General features: G+C 41.3%; 1 protein-coding gene across 1 annotated transcript in view; it reads right to left on the bottom strand.

Annotated features, from left to right (window-relative positions):
- WDR43 (WD repeat domain 43) overlaps positions 1 to 18,625 on the bottom strand; it is a 35,356-nt gene extending 16,731 nt beyond the window's left edge. Inside the window, exons 1-7 of the mRNA XM_080911229.1 lie at positions 18,395 to 18,625; positions 10,854 to 10,991; positions 9,206 to 9,327; positions 6,212 to 6,332; positions 4,552 to 4,688; positions 3,071 to 3,173; positions 548 to 612 (exon numbers count right to left, since the gene is read on the bottom strand). Coding sequence (XP_080767355.1) covers positions 548 to 612; positions 3,071 to 3,173; positions 4,552 to 4,688; positions 6,212 to 6,332; positions 9,206 to 9,327; positions 10,854 to 10,991; positions 18,395 to 18,619 — 911 coding nt within the window. The 5' untranslated portion in view covers positions 18,620 to 18,625. The remainder of the gene's footprint in view (positions 1 to 547; positions 613 to 3,070; positions 3,174 to 4,551; positions 4,689 to 6,211; positions 6,333 to 9,205; positions 9,328 to 10,853; positions 10,992 to 18,394) is intronic.
- Positions 18,626 to 19,677: the final 1,052 nt, after the last annotated feature.

Genomic DNA, 19,677 nt, shown 5'->3' with positions numbered 1-19,677 from the left:
TGCTCGTTTTGCTCGTCTTGTTCGTCTTGTTCGTCTTCTTCATCACGTGTAGCAAGTGCTGGTTCTCGAGAGTATTAAAGTTTACCGCAGAAGGATCCTATTTCGTGTGCCGCGTCGTTCTTGCAGGCGAGACGGTTGCGCGGGACACTATAGTATGGTATAGTGCACACTTAGCTCTACCTACCTACTCCTTGGTTTCAGGAAAGCAGGGACACTTCACTGAGTGACATACCCATAAACACAGGCAAACCACCATGGAAAATAAAACAAGTCACAACCCACACCAACCCACAAGCAAGTCCCTCCCAAACTTTTATCACTATCACCAACATTCATTATATATATTCCATGAAAAGCCACTCCCCTCACCACAAAGCATGAGATGCCTATCACCCCTAACCCTTGAGTTCCTCACACAGCCGTATGCATGTGCTTTCACAGCACTCTACAGGATGAGATAAGGGGTACAATGCAAAGCTCCAGTGGGATGGGACTGTAACAAAGGGCACAGAAACACACATTTCTAAATGAGAAACCTCTCACTTACCCATTTAATATGTGTTCAAAGAGATGAACTTGACCATCTCTGCAAACAACGGCTAGCTTGACAGGCTGAAAGAAAAATGTGGCTGATTAATTCTAGTCCTCTTGTCCTGCCTTCTTAGTAACTAGAATAATAAACACAGCAACACACTTAAATACCATTACCTGGCACCAGCTAAGGCTCAGCCAACAGGTAAAGACATTTGCCATACAAGGATAACAACCTCAGCTTGGCCAACAAGAGCCTATTTAAAAATGGAGAACTGTCCTCTGACCACACAGATGCATACAAGCAAACAAACTGGGGTGGGGGTGGTATAGCCCTAGCCATCCTAGAACTATCATAGAGCAGGCTAGCCTCTGCCTCTGGAGTGCTACAATTAAGAGTGCACCATCACACTTGAATTGACGTACACAATTCTTTAACAAAATCTGTATCTCACAAATTGTTCTGTCAAGACTGTAAACTGTTTAGGTCAAGAAGGTGGCACAGGCACCAGCAGCCTTCAAGGTTAGCAAGAAAGAGAATGTCTGAGACCATGGAGGGGGAGCGTTGACTCCTCTATTTTGTCTGAGGGCTCCGACAGCCTCCGGTCTGGGGCTCCCAGCCATCATACTTGTACTGTGAGCTTCCAGTGCACAGGACTGAACTTAAGTTCTGAAGCTTCTTGACAAAAGCTTTAATATTTGGTACTGCCAACATCTTGCCATTTGTATTCTAAGTTATGTCTAGTGCAACAACTGAAAGAATGCCCAGTTCACTAGGAAACGCTGAGACACAGCAGTGCAGCATCATGAGGGCGTGGAAAGTTCCCAGGATTAGACCTGGAAGTGAGGATGCTCCTCAGGAATGTCAGCTGTCCGTGAAGATCTCAATCACACCAAGAAAGGTCATTCTCACATCATCACATTTAATACCTCCCCTCCCTTTCCACACCCCTAACAGACACATCTAACCCCAAACTACTGTAACTAACTAGTGTTGTCTAGATCAGAATCGAGGCTTTATTTTGGACTTTATGACTAATTACTTAAGATCTCTGTGAGACATAAGACTTTGGATTCTTGATCCATTATTCAGGTTACTATGTAAATGCTTTTAAGGAGCTGGAGTAGTTCAGTCAGCTAAGTGCCTGACACACACATGTAAGGACCTGAGTTCAGTCCTAAGACTACATAAAAAGCAGGCTAAGGATCTGAGTTCAATTTATTTATTTGTTTGTTTATTTATTTACTTATTATATATGAGCACACTGTAGCTGTCTTCAGACACACCAGAAGAGGGCATCAGATCTCATTACAGGTGGTTGTGGGCCACAATGTGGTTGCTGGGATTTGAACTCAGGACCTATGGAGGAACAGTCAGTGCTCTTAACCACTGAGCCATCTCTCCAGCCCCTGAGTTCAATTATAGCACCTACATATAAGCAGGAAAGGAGGCATGTGTCCCAGCACTGGAGGCGAAGAGACAAAGACTGCTGTAGTTCACTGGAGTCCAGCCATCTAACCTAATTACCCAGCTTATATTTGGTTGTTGCTCTGTTAATAGCTACATTTGGATTATTAAAACAACATTCAGCAAGTACTAGGTGTGGATTAGGGACAGCTCAGTTGGTAGTTTGCTAACATGAACAGAATCCTGGGTTCAATTCTAAATTACTACAAATCAGACATGTGGTATACGCCATTAATTCTTGTACTTTGAAGTAAGAGGAAGGAGAACGAGATAGATGTTCTAGATCATTGCTGTTAGCAACATAGTGAGTTGAAGGAAAGCCTAAAATAGATGAGACCCTACCTGAAGAAAAACAGAAAACAACAATGAAGATGATGGTACATGCCTATAATCCTGGAGTCTGGGAGACTGAGGCAAGAGACTGCCATGAGTTCAAGGCCAGTCTGGGCTACACAGTGGCTATCAGGCTAGGCTCGGGCTATATGGCAAGACTGTCTCAGGACTGGACCAATGACTCAGGATATAAACATGAAGACCTGAGACCAAATCTCCAGAATCTACATAAAAAGCCAGACAGAATCACACACGTGACCCCAGTACTAGGAAGGGAAAGGAAGGGGACAGGAGGATCCCAGTAACTTGCTCATCACCACCTAGCTCCAAGCTCCACATCAAAAGAATGTAAGAATGACAGATCAGGATACCCAATGTCCTCATGTGGTTCCCATGTGTATATGGGCATGTGTACCTACAGACACACACTTAACTACATACAGACATACATACAAAAATATCATCTTTTTCAAAGTTCAGTAACTTAAAGGAGGGGTGCAGTGTGCATGCATGCAGGGTGTTTATTCGGCGCCTTCTTCAATTGCTCTGATTCATTTATTAGAGCGAGATCCCTTGATGAACCGTTACTTCTGAAATGCTAGGATTATGAGCAATGACACCAGCACAGCTCTGACATGGGTTCTGGAGATCCTACATAGCCAACAATGTATGCACTCTTCAGTCCCATAACTTCTGTAGAATCTAAAATGAAATTTTCACACCAAGCCACTTACTTACCTCTTCTTTGTTTTCTGACAAAGTCAAGTCAATATAGACAGGCTCATCTGTGACTGTAAAAGACATCACTGCACTCTTCTCTTTGTTCTCTGACCGAACCTGCCTAGATAGCAAAAGCAGCCATTAGGTAAGAGGACAGAATAGCTCATCAACAAGGTAGGTCTATGCACCTAGTGCATGCCTGCTGCCCACACAAACCTGGAAACTCTGTAAGAGCAGAGGTATCCCTAATGCTGACCCATCTCTAACACATCTAAATGTTTGTGTGTGTTCACACTCACATGAGCATAACTGTGTTACACCTAAGTTTTTTTTTTAAGTTTGAATTCACTTATCTGGATTTATTTGTTTGTTTATGGGTTTCAGGTTTTTGTGAGTTATTTTTTTTGTTTGTTTGTTTTGTTTTTTTGAGACAAGGTTTCTCTATTTAGCCCTGGCAGTTCTGGAACTTGTTCTGTAGACTATGCTAAGATTAAAGGCTTGCACCATCAGTGTGGCAGCCACAACCCTTTAAAGTGGTATCTGGAGACTTAACTGAGGTCCATGTTTGCATAGCAAGCACTTACAATCCACACTCTCTCCTTGGGATCAATCTGTGCACATGTACACTTTCAGCTCTACAACAATAGAGCTAGGTACAAATTAAATGATTAAAAACCAAGTTAACATGTGACTTAAAAGTAAGCGTCTGGAGCTGGAATAACACCTCAGTGTTAAAAGCATTTGTTGCTCTTCTGAAGAACCTGGATTTAACCTAAAGCACTCTCATAGTGGCTTAGAACCATATAGAGGTACACTGCAAGGAGATCGACACCTTCGCTAGACTCTGAGGACACTAGTACACAGGCAAGAAACCTACATGCAGGCAAAACACCTATTCACAGAAAATAAAGTAAAATAAATTGGGGCTGGAGCACCCGCTGCTCTTCCAGAAGACCAAGTTCAATTTCCATTACCAACAACTCATAGTGGTAAACATAAAAACCACATGAAGACACTGGGCAGCTCCCAACAGTCTACCTAACTCCAGTCCCAAAGAATCTGACCCCCCTCACAAAGATATGCATGCAGGGAAAACACCAATGCACATAAAATTTTTAAAGAGATATTTAAAAAATAATGCTTTAAATTTTTTTCTATTTTGAATTTATTTTCTACGAAATCTTATATTTAGACTAGAAGAAAATTAAATTAACTTATATGCAGTAAATATACAAAAACTTAACTTGTGTTAACATGTACAAAAACTTAAAGTTCTTGTGAAAATTATATATTATCCCAAAAAATGTTGAAATTACATAAAAAAGCACTCTTATTAAATTCTTAATAAGGTCCATTCTAACTCCAACTTATTCTATGTCAATGTAAGTCCAACAATCAATACAATAAAAGAAGCCAACTTATCATCTATACTGACCCCATAATCGGTGACAGATTCTTAAAAAGCAAAGCTGAACCCCCAACCCAAAACATCTACATACCAGACATTAAGCAATCGGTCATGGACTGCTCCAGATAAGAAATAAAGGCCTGTAATTCCATCAAAAGGCTGGCTCTCATTAGGTCTGATGGTTGTGAACCTAAGCGATGAAACAGGCGTCGCATGTCCTGTGAAGTGCTAGAGGAAGTGAAATCTCATTAAAATAAGTCCTTACAATCACATGCAACAGCAGCACCTATACAGCACAAAACAGATAAAATTCACCTCCGAACAAAAGCCTTTCCCTTCTCAACAGAAAAGACAAAGCATCCAGATGCCTCTGCCATCATCCTACTCACTGCAGCTCCCTCACTTCTGAGGCAACCTCGCCTGACTTTATTCTTTTTCCTCTATCTGTGCTCCCCTCAACATACTTCCTCCCCTCAACACCCATACCTTTTTAAAGAATGGGACAGGATCTTGCTGTGTAAGCTGTGTTGTCCTCTGCAGCCCAGGCTTGCAAAGGATTAGAGGCATGAACCACCATTTTAGACTTAATTCTATTTCTAAAGGGGCGTTCTGGTGCTCAGACACAGCCAAGGAATTGTAGGTCCTCACGTATGCTCAGTGAATCGAAACCACAATTTTAAGGCATCATCACAGCACCATAGATTCAACGCCCTTGAGCACAACTTATTTAAAAACTCCTGATAGTAAATCTCTATAAAATGCTTGTTACACAATAAAACGCATAACTATCATCACTGCATAATGAAGATTTTAATTCAAATCCCACTTTACTCATTTGAAAATGTATATGAACATGACCGAATTATTTAATGGAAAAAATATCAGATTTGAATGTTATCTATTAATTCTATTATTTATTTTTAAAATCAGTTTGGGTATATGGGGGCTTTGCCTACATGTATTGGCTGTGTACTGGGTGCACAAAGAAGCCAGGAAGAGGGTGTCAGATCCCCTAGAACCACAACATGGTGCTGTGAATTGAACCTAGGTCTTCTGGAAGAACAGCAAGTGCTCTCAATCTCTATCCAACTAACTCTCCAGTCCTAATTCTATTATTTAAACAAATTACTTGGCAACTGGTAACATCATTATCATCATTGTTTTTTGAAAAGAAATCTTGTTGCCCAGGCTGGCCATGTTATACACAGCCAAGGATGACCTGAGATGTCTAATCCTCCTCCCTTTGGTTTCATTGTGCAAATATGTACAGCCATACATTTCAAAATATGGCATACTCAGTGCTAGGGACTAAAGCCCATGGCTTCATGCTTGATAGGCAAGAACTCTACCAACTGAGCCCGGTTCAATTTAATCTATCTACAAATAAAGAACCTAGGTTTTCTCTTAGTTTGAGACAGAATCTTATTTGTTATCTCAGCAGCTATCACTCCATCTCCCCATTAATGCAGATGCACATGACCACATTACCATGCTTGGGCAAGCATCCTTACTCTCTCACTCTCCCTCCCCCACCTCTGTGTGTGTGTGTGTGTGTGTGTGTGTGTGTGTGTGTGTCTGTGTGTTGCTGCTGCTGCGTTGCTGCAGTGCTGGGACTGAACCCAAAGCCTTGTACATGTGAGGCAAGCTTTCTACTAACTGAGCTAGGATCCATACTCAATAGTCTATGATTCCACCCTCTCAACACTTGCTCTATGGAACTATAATTTTTAAAAACAATGTAATCAACTCACTCTGTAGATTTCTTTGGTCTCCAAAACCCATAGTTTGATTGTTCGACCAGCCGAAAGTAGCATCTTTCCATCTGGGCTGATACACAGGGAACTAACGCTGCTGTTGTCTCCTTTCCATTTGCTGAATGAATGATGAAGAGAACAAAATGTGAGAAAATAACAGAGAGCTGCACACTCTGTGACCATGAGGTAGACTGCTATGCCCCAAGACTACTCTGCTGGAGATCCTTTCCCCTAGAGTCCTGTTGTCTCTGGCAGGCTAGTCTTTAATTCCCTTGACAACATAAGGCTTCTCTGAAGTTCCCAAAGATTATTTCTATCTTAGATCTACATTAGGAAGTCCTGAAATTATGTCTAATTTTCTGTATATAGTAATGCTGGGATAAGCAATAAGGAACTTGGCTCCTGACATATCAAAATTATTATAAACAAGGGGCAATACATAAATGCAGTAATAGCTCCTTTATATCAGTAAGAACTCAAACTGAAAACAAAGGGTATAAGCAGGTAGTTAGGAGACAAATGCTGCTGAAAAGCAAAAAACAACAGAACTCACTAATAGAGTAACAAAGTACAAAGTCTTCCACATCCTTAAACCTCCCAATTTCTTATCAATTTCCATGATTATAAGGCTCCTTTACAGTAACTAATCATACATTCACCACGATATGTGTAAAAGGCACATTGCAAAGAATGAGGAAACAGCTTTAGAAAATGAACTGCTTGACCACGAGCATCAAAAGCTGAATTCAAGCCCCAGTACCCATATTAAAAATAACCATAATATAAATTAACTCATTAAAAAGAACACCACGAAGGCAAGAGGACCCTTGGGAATTACTAATCAACCAGTCTGGCCAAACTTGACAAGTTTCAGGTTGAGTGAGAGACATGTCTCAAAAAACAAAAAACCCGCACAACAAAAAAGATGGAGAGTACCTGACGGAGACACTCTGGCTGGCCTCCACATACGCATTTGCACACGCACACAAGTGCACACACAAAAGATAAATCCCTCACACTACTATGAAACCAAAAAAACTACCTGTCCCCTTATGTAGAAGACACCAATGCTCCTGACAACCCCTGCTGCCAACCACAAAGAATCTGTAACTGTTACCTGAGAGCTTTTCATTATTACAGACTGCCAAGGTGTACTAAACGCCTGCCTGCCTGCACACTTTTAATCCCAGCACTCATGAGGCAGAGTGAAGCCGACTGAGGCCAGCCTGGTCTACACAGTAAATCCCTGAACAGCCAGAGCAATACAGTGAGTAAAGATGTGTCTTCTAAAAAAAGAGGAGGGAGAAGAGCTGAAGAGTGTCAGCAATCAAGAGCACTGACTACTCTCCAGGACCCAGGTTCAATTCCTACAATGGACATGGCTGTTCATAGCCATCTACAACTCCAGGAATCTAGTGCCTTCTTCTAGCCTCCAAATGTACTTCCTGTTTGTGATATACAGACAGACAAACAGGCAAAACATCCAGACACATATAAAAAAGAATGTCTTTCTTTAAAAGCAAAGCACTACAGAAGAGCACACCCCTTGCAGAGTATGACAGGCAGCACATGATCCATGCAAACCAACTCCTTGAAGGCCTTTGGATTGCTCTATAGAATCCTGACAGATATAGGGGCATGCACGCACACTCGCCTACCTAGGATTTCAATTGTTTTTAAACAATTTCATTTAGATACCAACAGGAAGCCAGGAATCTTCAGCAATTTGAAGCACACTTTCAACATGAAAACAAGGACTACATCCAACAATTCAAACATGCCACTCCCATAGAGATAAGTACAAAAGAAGAAAGCTGAAATCCCACAATATCTTCAAGCTATAAAGAAATCTAACACAATAAGGGGGAAAGTCAGAATTTGTTAAAGACCAGAATGTTCCCACCAAGCACCAATGTGTTTCCTTCAATACAGAGAAGTCATCATGGTGGTGCACACCTCTGTGAAAGCAGCCAGGAGGTAAAGGCAGGACCATCAGCTCAGGTTTCTGAACACTTGAACACACACAGCACATGCACAAGAAGTATCAAGACCTACAGCTTGGCTCAATGGGGAACAGTGAAAGCTGCCATGCCTAACAGCCTAAATTCAATCCCCAGACTCACAGGAGGAAGGAAAGGAGAACACTGCAGGTACAGCTGTAAACTCAATTATTTTGTGATAGCAGTTTAACAGAAAGAGGTCAGGCTTTTATCTAACCTATTTATTTCTTAACTGTACAGCAGGAACTCATGATGTTATTAAATACAATAGTATGTCTAACATGCTAAACAGTTTCTATGCGAATGACCATAAACTCTTATCTAGAGAACTCATAACTGTGAGCCCCAGTCCACTGTCGAGATTCTCTACGGGTTTCTTCTGGCCGGTCACCAGCATGTAAGACTGGCCGTAGTGTGGCACAAGCACTGGTCCACTCATCTGAACCTCCAGCCCCAAACCCTTCCTTAGATGGGAAGCCCTCCTCGAAACTATATACACTGGGTCTTTGTCTTTCACTTTAGTTATATGAAAGCTCCCCAAACCATTTCTCTTCAGACCCTAATTCCTATAACTAAAGGATACTTTCAGCCTCTACTGTCTGTTATTCCTTAGAGCACCCCACCTCTGGATTAAGTTATTTATTACCAAATTACTCTTTACTTCCCTACCCCATCCCTTTCTCGGGCCATGTCTCTATGTTCTTAGAGGGCTTACTCACCTTTCCCTACCCAAACCTATCTATCCTAGGTTCACCATGCCTTTCCAACTGTGCCTTGCTGATCTGACAAATAACCTCATGCCACCTGACACTTGTTTTTTATTGTGTACCATTTAGCTACTTTTACGCTACCCAATTATCCTTAACCCACTCCATTTCACTTGGATGCAGTAAAAGCTGAAAGTCCAATTTAACTGAAAGTTCTGGAGAACCATCTACATAACCGTGGGAGTGTCTATATCCCTACTGGGCCAGCCATCGGTGGCACTCACCACTTTACTTTGCACATCTGTGTACTCCACTCCACAATATACTTGTCATCTGAACAACTGTATATGCAGTCATTGTCTTGATGCCACTGTATGCAGTTGACTCTGTTTTCATGCCCACCACTCTACAGATTAAAAATGAGACAAAACAAAGAAATATAGTTGTATTGATAGTATGAATCCAGAATTACAAAAGTTACCTTAAAGCCTTAGTCCTTAAACCAAGGCTGTAATTACAACTTACCCATTTTTGTATCCCAACATCAAAAATGAGATAAACCAGTAAGATCTTAAAATGTCAATTTTCCCTGTTTCACTGTAGGAAAAACCTAATTCTACAGCCTCAAAGGGTACCAGAGTAAATGTCATTTGCTCAGGACAAAAGTACCAGCTTGAAGACAACTTAACTTCATAAGTACACCTATAAATTCAAGAGACTACTTGGGTGGTGGGGCAGGGAGGTATTTATTCTTTTGCAACAGAAAACTGCAAACTTCCAAATGTTCAATAACAGTTATATACTAATAGGATTATCCAATTTAATGCAAAGAGCCATCTTTTTCTTTTAATCTATGTATTTGAGTATAGAAAAATCACAAACTAATAGAGATTTCTCTTAGTGAGATTCATATGTAAAACTTTTTTCCATTTTCAGTTTCCCGTCATTCCAAATTTTCTATGGTAGATGCTGGTTAGAATGGAAACCCTTGCCTTTTTCTGTCACACAGTAAGCACTCCTCTATACAGCCATCCATCCAGAGACCAAAGCATGCTGTAACAGACATAGCCTTAAAGCAATTATGCCAGGGAAGTGGCTCTTCTAGAGCCTGGATCACTTCTACAGCTTGAGATACTGGGCTGCAACTCTGCAACACAGCTTGGCAGCTGGATCCATGGCATATGTTTCAAGGAGACACGGCTGGAAGGACAGACAGGCCCTTATTTCTCCTGTCCTCTTGTAAGCACCAGCCCAACAGTTGGTTTCTTCACCTGTGGTAGCACAAACTGAAGCAAACAGGCAATCTTCCTAGCCCTGGAGGAACCAGTGTCACCTCTCCCTTTGGAGACATCAGGAAGCAGTAGCACTCTCCTGAAATGTGTGTCCCAAGCCCATAGAGCCCCTGGTCCTCAAAGTGTTAGCAAAGTCAACTCCTATGGTTTCAGCAGCAGCAACTCTAAGTGCCTCCCTTGTTCCCTCTAAGAGTTTCAATGGTCAGCCTGGAGAGATGGCTCAGAGGTTGAGAGCACTGACTGCTCTTCCAGAGGTCAAATCCCAGCAACCGCATGGTGCTCACAACCATCTGTAATGAGATCTGATGCCTCTTCTGGTTTGTCTGAAGACAGCAACAATCTACTTAATATATAATAAATAAATCTTTTTTAAAAAGAGATTAAATGGTCTTCCTTAAGATGCTATTTGTGCTGACTTGCAAGTCCTTCTGATATCTTTTGACTTAAGTCAAAATTCCATCCTCTAACTCATAAGTAGGCATTACCTACTATAGCTTTTAACAAATATCATGTAGCTGTATTAATGGAATGGAACAGGAAACTGTTGCTACATAGAGCTTATTAATATCTTGAAGCACTTTTAATAATCTCTAACAATTAGTTTGTCACATCTTTTATATAGATACATAAATATACTTACTATTAATTTACTGTGCAATTCTCCTTTTACTGTGCTATACAATAAAATGCTACCAACTGCTGTGCCGAGAGCCAACAAGTCAGCCTGGTCACTCATTCCTGTAACTTCTGATTTCCTTTTTTTCCTTTGATGACTTTCCTGGGGAAAAAATAAATAAAAATAAGCTGTTAACTTAGTATTTCAAATATACACCAAAACATCACTAATACATATGCACTAGGGCCTGTGCACATTTTAAGTCTCCTGGCCCACTTAGCACCCCTTTGAAAAGAGGTAAGGCAGCAAATTGTATCACTTCATTTGCTCTCAGCACTCTCAACAGACCCAACAGCCTCAACATTTCTTATTCTTAAACACCAACAATTCTTCCTAGCAGGTCTGAGGAAAACCTCTCTAAGGAAAGCATCCACACCAAGGGCTATGAACCCATACATGCAGGCCCAAGCAGCCAACTCTTCCATTTTCCTCAAGCTGTAGCTTCAGTTTCAAGAAAAGACAAACATTTTTATATTCACATAAGTAGCTTCAATCTGAGTCAACCAATGGCTTTGAGTATCAGGATGACTGCTGGTCAGTGGCTGGTTAACGGTTAATCTGGTATGTTCTTGCAAGGTTGCTGCTTCTACTGACTTTGAAAATCATGCATCCATCTAGTGGGAAAATGCCATCAAACTATTTTAAACTTAATATAATACAAATCATGTCTAGCCATCAAAAGTAATTATTGAGCAGGCCATTGTATACAAACCATCTAAGCCCAACACTCAGGAGATAGGACCAGTTCAAGGCCACTCTTGACTACAAGAGAGCCTGTCTCAACACTTAAAAAATAAAAATTAATGATCAAGTCAAGAGTACCATTACATCAGAGCTTGTGATGCTGAAAATTCTATTTTGTTAACAACTTCCTCCATATATTTTTAAAGTATGTATAAGCTCACATATATGTATGTGCACTGTGTGTGCCTGATGTTCTCAGAGGCCAGAAGAGGATATCAGATCCCTAGGGAACTAGAGGTACAGTTGGTTTTAGCTGCCATGTGGGCACTGGGAACATAACTCTAATACTCTAGAAGAGAAGCGCTCTTAATTAATGGTTGAGCTTCAACCCCCTTCCACTAATTTCTTAGACCTTTCCAACTTACATATTTAAATTTTAGTAAATACAAGCTCTAGAAGTCCATTCCTTTAGCATGAAGAAAGACTAATACTCTAGGACAGGGACATCTCTTACCTAGGCAGGGCCTCGGTTCTAAAGCATAAAAACCCAAAACAAACACAAATCTACTCAATTCAAGAAGCACTGAGGAAAGCTACAACATTGCCTACGCAGAAGAGAATGTCAAGGGACAGAAGCAGCAATGGCACAGCATGCCTGTAATCCAGCACCTGAGAGGTTCCTGAACAAAGCCAGGAGTTCCAGGCTAGCATAAGCTTCATAAGCTCTCAAAATAATTAAGACAGGCAGGCAGATGGGTGACAGGGAGGAGATGATAAATCAATTGATCAAGAATTTCTTTTTTGATAGGTGATTTTTATTTTATGTGCATTGATGTTTTGTCTTTATGTATGTCTGTGTGAGGGTATTGGATCATAAAGTTATAGACAGCTGTGAGCTGCCATGTAGATGCTAGGAATTGAAACCAGGTCCCTTGGAAGAGCAGTCAGTGCTCGTAACTACTGAGCCATCTCTCCAGCCCCTTAAAGATTTCTAAAGCATATTCTTTTATTCCCCAGCCTCCTAAAGCATATTTTTCTTTTCTCTATTCCTATTTCTTTTTTGTTGGCTTCAAAGGATACATTTGAAGAGTTTTATTTATAGGATATTGATTTAAAAAAATTCAAAATAATAAACAAAAGTAACTTTTCACTGAAACATCTTTGCAAGTCCTTAAAAGTGTAACTATATTAATAATTACAAGAAAAAAAAACCAACATATAGTCTGGAAGTCTCAGCTTGAAACACTGAAGCTTCTGAATTAAGAGATATGCTAAGCCCTTTATCAGTTTCATGGTTTTTACAGTGACTTTAAATGTGATTTCTACACAGTTAAGAATAGAAACACCTATGGGGGTTGGGGCCTTGGGTAAGGAGCACTAACCCAAGGAGCTTCAGATTTTTGGCTTTCAGTAAAGTGAAAGCAAATTATTATAAAACCCCAAACCTCCCAATCCTGAAGCTCCTCACAATCACTAGTGCCTTCCTGAAGTTTCTCCTGTGTGGTCACAGTCCTAGTTTCCATTACTGAAGAGCTTGAAGCCAGCCGGGTTACTAAAACTGTCTAAAAGAGCTAGGCATAGTGGTGTATGTCTTTATTCCAAGCACTTACTAAGAGGCAGAAGAATCTGACTTCAAGGGCCAATATCACCTATACAAGTTCCAGGACAGGACAGAATAGTCAGAGCTACATAGTAAAAGCCTATCTCAAAAAATACAATAAATTAAAAAAAAAAAAAAAAAAAAAAAAAAAAAAAAACAGGCTTAATTGAACATGGTAGCTCACATACCAGTAATCCCTGTACTGGAGAGGTTAAGGCAAAAGAACAACTGTAAGCAAGGCCAGCCTGAGATACATAGTTAAGTCTTATCTCTTAGAGGGTTGGAAATCAAAGAAAATCTTTCCTAAGTATACTTGGGCCGCTGTAGCACACACCTTTAATCTAAGCACTCAGGAGGCAGAGGCAAGTGGATTTTCTGAGTTCAAGGCCAGAATTACAGAGCAAGTTCTAGAATAACCAGGGCTACACAGAGAAAGTCTTGAAAAACCAAAATAAATGTATCAAAATCAAATTATACACACACCAAAGTTTCTCAAAGTATAAAACAAAAAAAAAAAGTGGTCTAAATATGCTTTACTACAGATTTGTCTTTAAGGGAAAAAGTTTAAACAATATTATTAAATCCTTATCTGCCCCACCTTCAGAATCTAGTTCTGGAAGCAATGGCTACCACCTTAATGTATTTGCTCTGGCATACAAGTATTCATCTCCCCAAATTACAAATATTAAAACAAATGACTTCAGGCTTTTGTACAACTTCAAGCTCATTCACTGGTCTAAAGCTAATATTCTATTTACAACAATTTCAACCCAATACTGGAGCAGGAAAGAAGAGAAAGCCCATGAACTCTAGGTTTGCCTAGGGTACTGAGTTCCACAATGGCCTGAGTATTAAATAGCCCCATCTCAGAAACAAGTATGGAGTTTGGGGCATGGCTCAGAGTTAGAACATTTATGTAGCAGTTCAATTCCCGACACACACAAACACAAAGTAAATTCAACTATACATATCAACCCATGTTTGACATGGGAAGGTGATCAGGTCCACCATATAACACATCAACCAGTAATTAATTTATTTGCATGACCAATGTGCACTTTAGTAAAAGATCATGGCTTTAAAATCATTGTGTGCATGTGTTAAGTGCCCACAAAGGCAGGGCATCAGATTAAATCCTTGGCACTCAAGTGATAGGCATTTGTGAGCTGCCCAATGTGGGTGCTGAGATCCAAACTCAGGTCCTCTGACTGGGCTTACTCTTATCCTGTTACCTCACCACCCCCAAATCTAGTGCCCCAAGTACTATTTCACCCAAATAGTCCTGAATGAGAAAAGTTATTGGTTCAAGTATCTGTAATTGGAAAATCTGCATGAAGGCACTAGGAGTAATAGTCTTTACTAACTTTTTATCAGTGTATTAAAAGACTGATTTTTTTTTTAGAGTAAAGAACGTGAGCTAAGTAATTAACACCAGAAGCCTATCACCAAGGGAATCAGAAAGCTGAAGCAGTCGAAAGGCAACCAGTTATAGACAAGCTGGAGACAAGGGTTTAAAAACCCTAAGCAGACAACCAGAGGTCTGACTGATCCTGTCAACAATGAAGCAATGACTTTTCAGACTGAAACTGCAGAGTAAGAGTTTGTATACACTACACACTAAAAATAAAATATTAAAGTCTCACAAAAAGATCCAGGCGTGAAGGCACACTCAACAGGCAGAGGCAGGCAGATCTCTAAGGCCCCTGTGGTCTACAAAGTGAGTTTCAGAATAGAGCTATTACATAGAGAATCCTGTCTTAAAAAAAAAAAAAAAGAAAAAAAAAGAAAAGAAAGGAAGGAAGGATGGATGGATAGAAGGAAGAAAGAAAATAAAGTTTCCCAAGAAAACTTATCCTCACCATTTCCTAACTTTCCATTCTATCTTATTCTACACTGTCATTTCCCACTAAACTTAGTCATGACCCACTAATGCATCAAACTGGTCTTAAAAACTGACCTTAGACTCCGAAAATTATGTTCAACTTTTAGTAGTTTTAAAGTCCATTTTTATCTGTTTTAATGGTATTTACTTTGGCATATGTATTTCATAGATTAGAGTGAAAAAGTATACATCTTACCAAATTACAAATATATCAAAACAAAAGTTCTACCAACAGAATCCTAATCTGTAACCTTTACCTTCCTTTGAAATTTAAATATTTGAGACCCCCCAGACTTTCAGGAATACTGCTGAATTGTCCTGTATCTCCAGAGCTGGGACTGAAGAAAGCTTACATTTCTCCTAGAAATCTCTCCAGTTTCAGTCCTGCTCTAATGTCTGAAATGCCCTGTCCTTCAGTCGGGTTCTAAGCTGACTGTCCATGTTTCCACAAAGCATGTGGAAGCAAACTGTGGTCGCAACATCAGACAGGGCTAGATTTCCTTCCAGGTTCTACTGTATCAGAGGATGAAGACAAATTTGAGAGAAGGGGGTGGGAGAGGGGGCAAACAGGATCAGTTTCTAGGTGGCTTAAAGGCTAACCTGCTATTAGCATTAACAGCTTCAGTATAAACACAAACCAGAGAAGCACTAAAATGATCATGGCATAAACTTAAAAGGCCTTATGGTCAGTCTAGAAACAAACAAAAGCAATCTATCCTTTTTGAACATTATGAGATGCCACTACAACCTACTATTCAAAAAATGCACTATGAATTTACCTTTCTCTACTGGTAGAGTATCATCAGACATTGTTATTTTAGCAAACTGCCAACTACTAAACAAAGTACAGGACACCCATACATACCTCTTTACATTAAATACTGCACTACGTGAGAACATGAGTCTAGAAAGAACATTCACTGATTCACACAATAACCACTTACTATGGACCAAGTCTTACTGTAACAATCATTATATATTATTACCTCATTTAGTCCTAAGAGCTCTGGAAGTAGATTATGTCTATTTCCACACTGGAGAGTAAATCCCATGCCAGACCCTACAAATATGCTGGAAACATGGGCTTTATAATAACATCCGTTTTAATGTCTCATACTTTAAATACTCAAACATGTAAAATAAAATAGGTTTAGTATGATAATCATATAAGTGCTTAAAATAGCAGGGCACACAATCCATGAGCCCAAAGCAGAGGTTGAGCAGCTGCCACAAACTCTGATCCATAAACTACCAGAACCTATAAGCCCACCCCCGCCACAAAGCCAGACCAGTTAATTCTACTGTTAAACTGCTTCTCTAATTGTTGAGTAAAACTGACTTCAACTGTATCTGTGCAGCCATCCTGGGTCTCAATTCTGTGATAAAGTGCAAGGGTAATAGTTACTAGTTTAAGGGGACTGGGCTGGGATTCTAGTGCCACCACTTTTGGTTACACCATTTAGCTTCCTGCGCCCTGACTGCTTTTTTCTGCTTTGATTTTATGGTGCTATTGATTAAACCCAGGGTTTTTAATGTGCTAGCCAAATACTCTATCTTTGAGCTACATCCCAGCCTGAGTCAGTTTATTTTAAATATATTCTTTTAGTAGTTACTAGCAAAAACTGTACATATAGATAGATAAAAGGAAAGTGAAACTTATTAGCATCTGGGGAGCAGGGCTTGCTGGGGGACTGAACCGAGGATTTTGGGTATGCTAATCACATGTTCCTCTGCACTGCACATCCAGCACACCACTTGGGCTTCATAATCAGGACTCAGGTTAGATGTTTTGTCATAATGCTTTTATTCCTACTGTATCACAGTGGATTAATATATATAAATTATGATTTTTGAAATTTGGGGTTTTTTTTCTGGGGCACAGAAGATCGGAAATGAACAGGAAAGCAACGTGATGAAGTTTCAACTCATCTAATGCTATCTGTTGAGACAACCAAGGACTTTAAAAACACGAACTCCAAGTCTAGTTCCTTTTGGTCTTTATTGAAATTGCTTGCCTCGCACAGGACTAACTATTCAAGATTTTAATGCCAATAACTGCACTTAGGAAGCCATCTACTATTCTAATTGATTCTGCACTACTAAATATACTACCTTTCACAACTATTCTATGAAGTAGGTGTGATTATCCTCCTGTTATAAATGGGGAACAAAAACCACGATTACAGGCTGGACTCCTAATTTACAGCCTGGCTATAGGCGCTTACCTAACTGCTCTGTATCTGAGTGTTAGTACTCTTTTCAATTTACAGGACTGTTAAAATAAGAAGGAAAATGGATAAAGTAAAACTGCAGCAGCTCTCATGCTGACAATTACGTAACTTATTCACAAATCTGATTGTGTTTGACTTATAGCGTCTGATACCTGCTTTTTGTCACCAAGAGAAACTGGAAATGTAGCTTAAAACCCTATAAACAGCTAAACATAGTCGCCCAGAGTATATGGCAAGTTAGATAAAAGCTAAATTTAAGCCTAAGTTTTCTCCAGTGCTAGGAAGGAGTAAGCTAGCCCAAACACCAATTTTGTAACTTTTACAGTGACAGCAAAACGTCACATACTTTAGAATACCTCTTACACCACTTCCAGACCAAGTTCCTTTTGCCTCCCTACTGTCTAACTGCAGGAACCACGTGCGTGCTACGATATAACCGAGTGAGTCAACAGTGAACAGCATTTACCTGACAGAGAAGAGGATTCCCTAACTAAGCAGTTTCCCAACTACGGGAGAAATCACCAGGATGTACATCAAATGCCCTAAACCAAACGACTTTACTATTTCATTTTTACCTCTGCTGGGAATGAAAGAAACCTAGAAAAGGAAAGTTTGTGGGACAACGGATCCCACAACCTAAAGGCAGAAGAGAACACGTGTTGAACACGCACCCGAGTAAAGGGGCTCCCGGAAGGAAGAAAACAAGGCGTGTGCATTCCAGCTCCCCATAGCAAAACCAATACTCGGGTTTGGGATGCAGAAGCCCTAGCACAGAGTGTCTCTGTTGGGGACCCGCTGAGAAGCCAGGCCTGGAAGTCTGAGGCCGCCCCCGGGGGGCAAAGGCTTCGGTGAACATGGCGGCCCGGGGGCAGCCGGGTTCAGACCTCATAGAGACCGCGGGATCTGGCCGCACCCTCTCACAGACCCCCTCGAGACAGGCCGCACTCTCTGCTGCGGAGCTGGGCCAGGGCGCGTCTCCGTCCCGCTCCGCGCCTCCTCGCCCCGGCCGCCCCAGGCCACGCGCGACGTGCTGCCACGCGCCGCCCAGCCCGGACGCCGCAGCCCGGCCAGGAGGGCGCCCTCCCCATCGCCGTCCCGCTCATTCTACCTTGGGCTGCAGCCGTGCTGGCGCCCAAGCCAGGCAGGTGCAGGTACCGCTTAGGTGCGCGGAAGGCACGTACTCCTGATGCAGCCGGTTGTTAGCCGTCTCCCACACCCGCAAGTGACCGTCGCTAGAAGCTAAAGCGAAGTAGGCTTGACTGTCCGGCGAGAAGGCGCAGGGGACCCCCGCCGGGGCCAAGGGGTCGCAGCTACCGCCGCCACCGGCCGCCATTGCTGCTCTGGCTCCGCGGCAGCCACGTGTTCGTCCAGGCGCAGGCGCACCGGCAGGGGGCGGGGCCTGGAGGGAGGAAGTGGGGCGGAGGGAACGCTGAGAGCCCAGGGAGTGGCTGATCGTGACGCAGGCGAGGGTTGAGCCGGGCCCACCCTGTGGACGGTGGCTCAGTGGGGCCTATCTTGCTCTGAGAAGGCAGAGCGTGGGGAAGTATTTGCAAACTACAGAACGAACAAGGCTCTCCTATTAAAACTACGTCCTCTGAAACAACTAGATGAAATGTTTAAAATAAATGTTTAGTTACATCTCCAAGACTGTAACAACGGTTTCTAGGTTTCTTTAGTCTCTTCGAGGACATAGTCATGTACATACAATAATTATCCAATCAGCACTATCAGTTATAGTTGTGGCTTTAAGAAACAAGATGCCTCTTTTGTCTGTGTTAACACAGAGATACTATTGAAATTGAGAGGAGGTCAAGTTGAATGTAAATTAAAAAGCCGGGCGTGGTGACTCATGCCTTTAATCCTAGCAATTTGGTGGATCTCTGAGTTCCCGATCGCCCAGGTCTACAGAGTTCCAGAACAAAACCAGACATATATTCCTAGCTGGATGCGGTGGCACATGCCTTTTAATACCAGCACTCGGGAGACATGGTCTACAGACCGCGTTTTAGAACAGCGAGGGCTGCATAGAAAAACTGTCTCAAAAAGATAAATGATAGGAAGGTGGGTGGGTGGGTAGGCAGATAGGAATTTTTCTTTAAAAACAAAAGTTTGTTACTTTCTTCTCTCCAGGGGACCATTCATCCTTCTCTGGTAAACTACAATGAAGGTCCCAAGAACCTCCAATACAATGTAAATATCCCTTATCACTGTGACAACATTCATGTGCTGGTCCTCACAAATATATGCCTCCAAAACTTTGTCTTTTGAACTTGACATTTTGATTCCGCGTTCAGCATCTTCATATGGATATAGTGGTGAGATGCATAGTATCACCGAAAAGCATGTGTCTGAGTTTTAATACTGTTAACTGTAGTTCTGGTCTTATCTGGA

The sequence above is a fragment of the Micromys minutus genome (assembly GCF_963924665.1).
Source record: "Micromys minutus genome assembly, chromosome: 1".
Lineage (NCBI taxonomy): Eukaryota > Metazoa > Chordata > Mammalia > Rodentia > Muridae > Micromys > Micromys minutus.
Note: the sequence above shows the minus strand (reverse complement) of the source record. Positions and strands in the feature narration are given on the sequence as shown.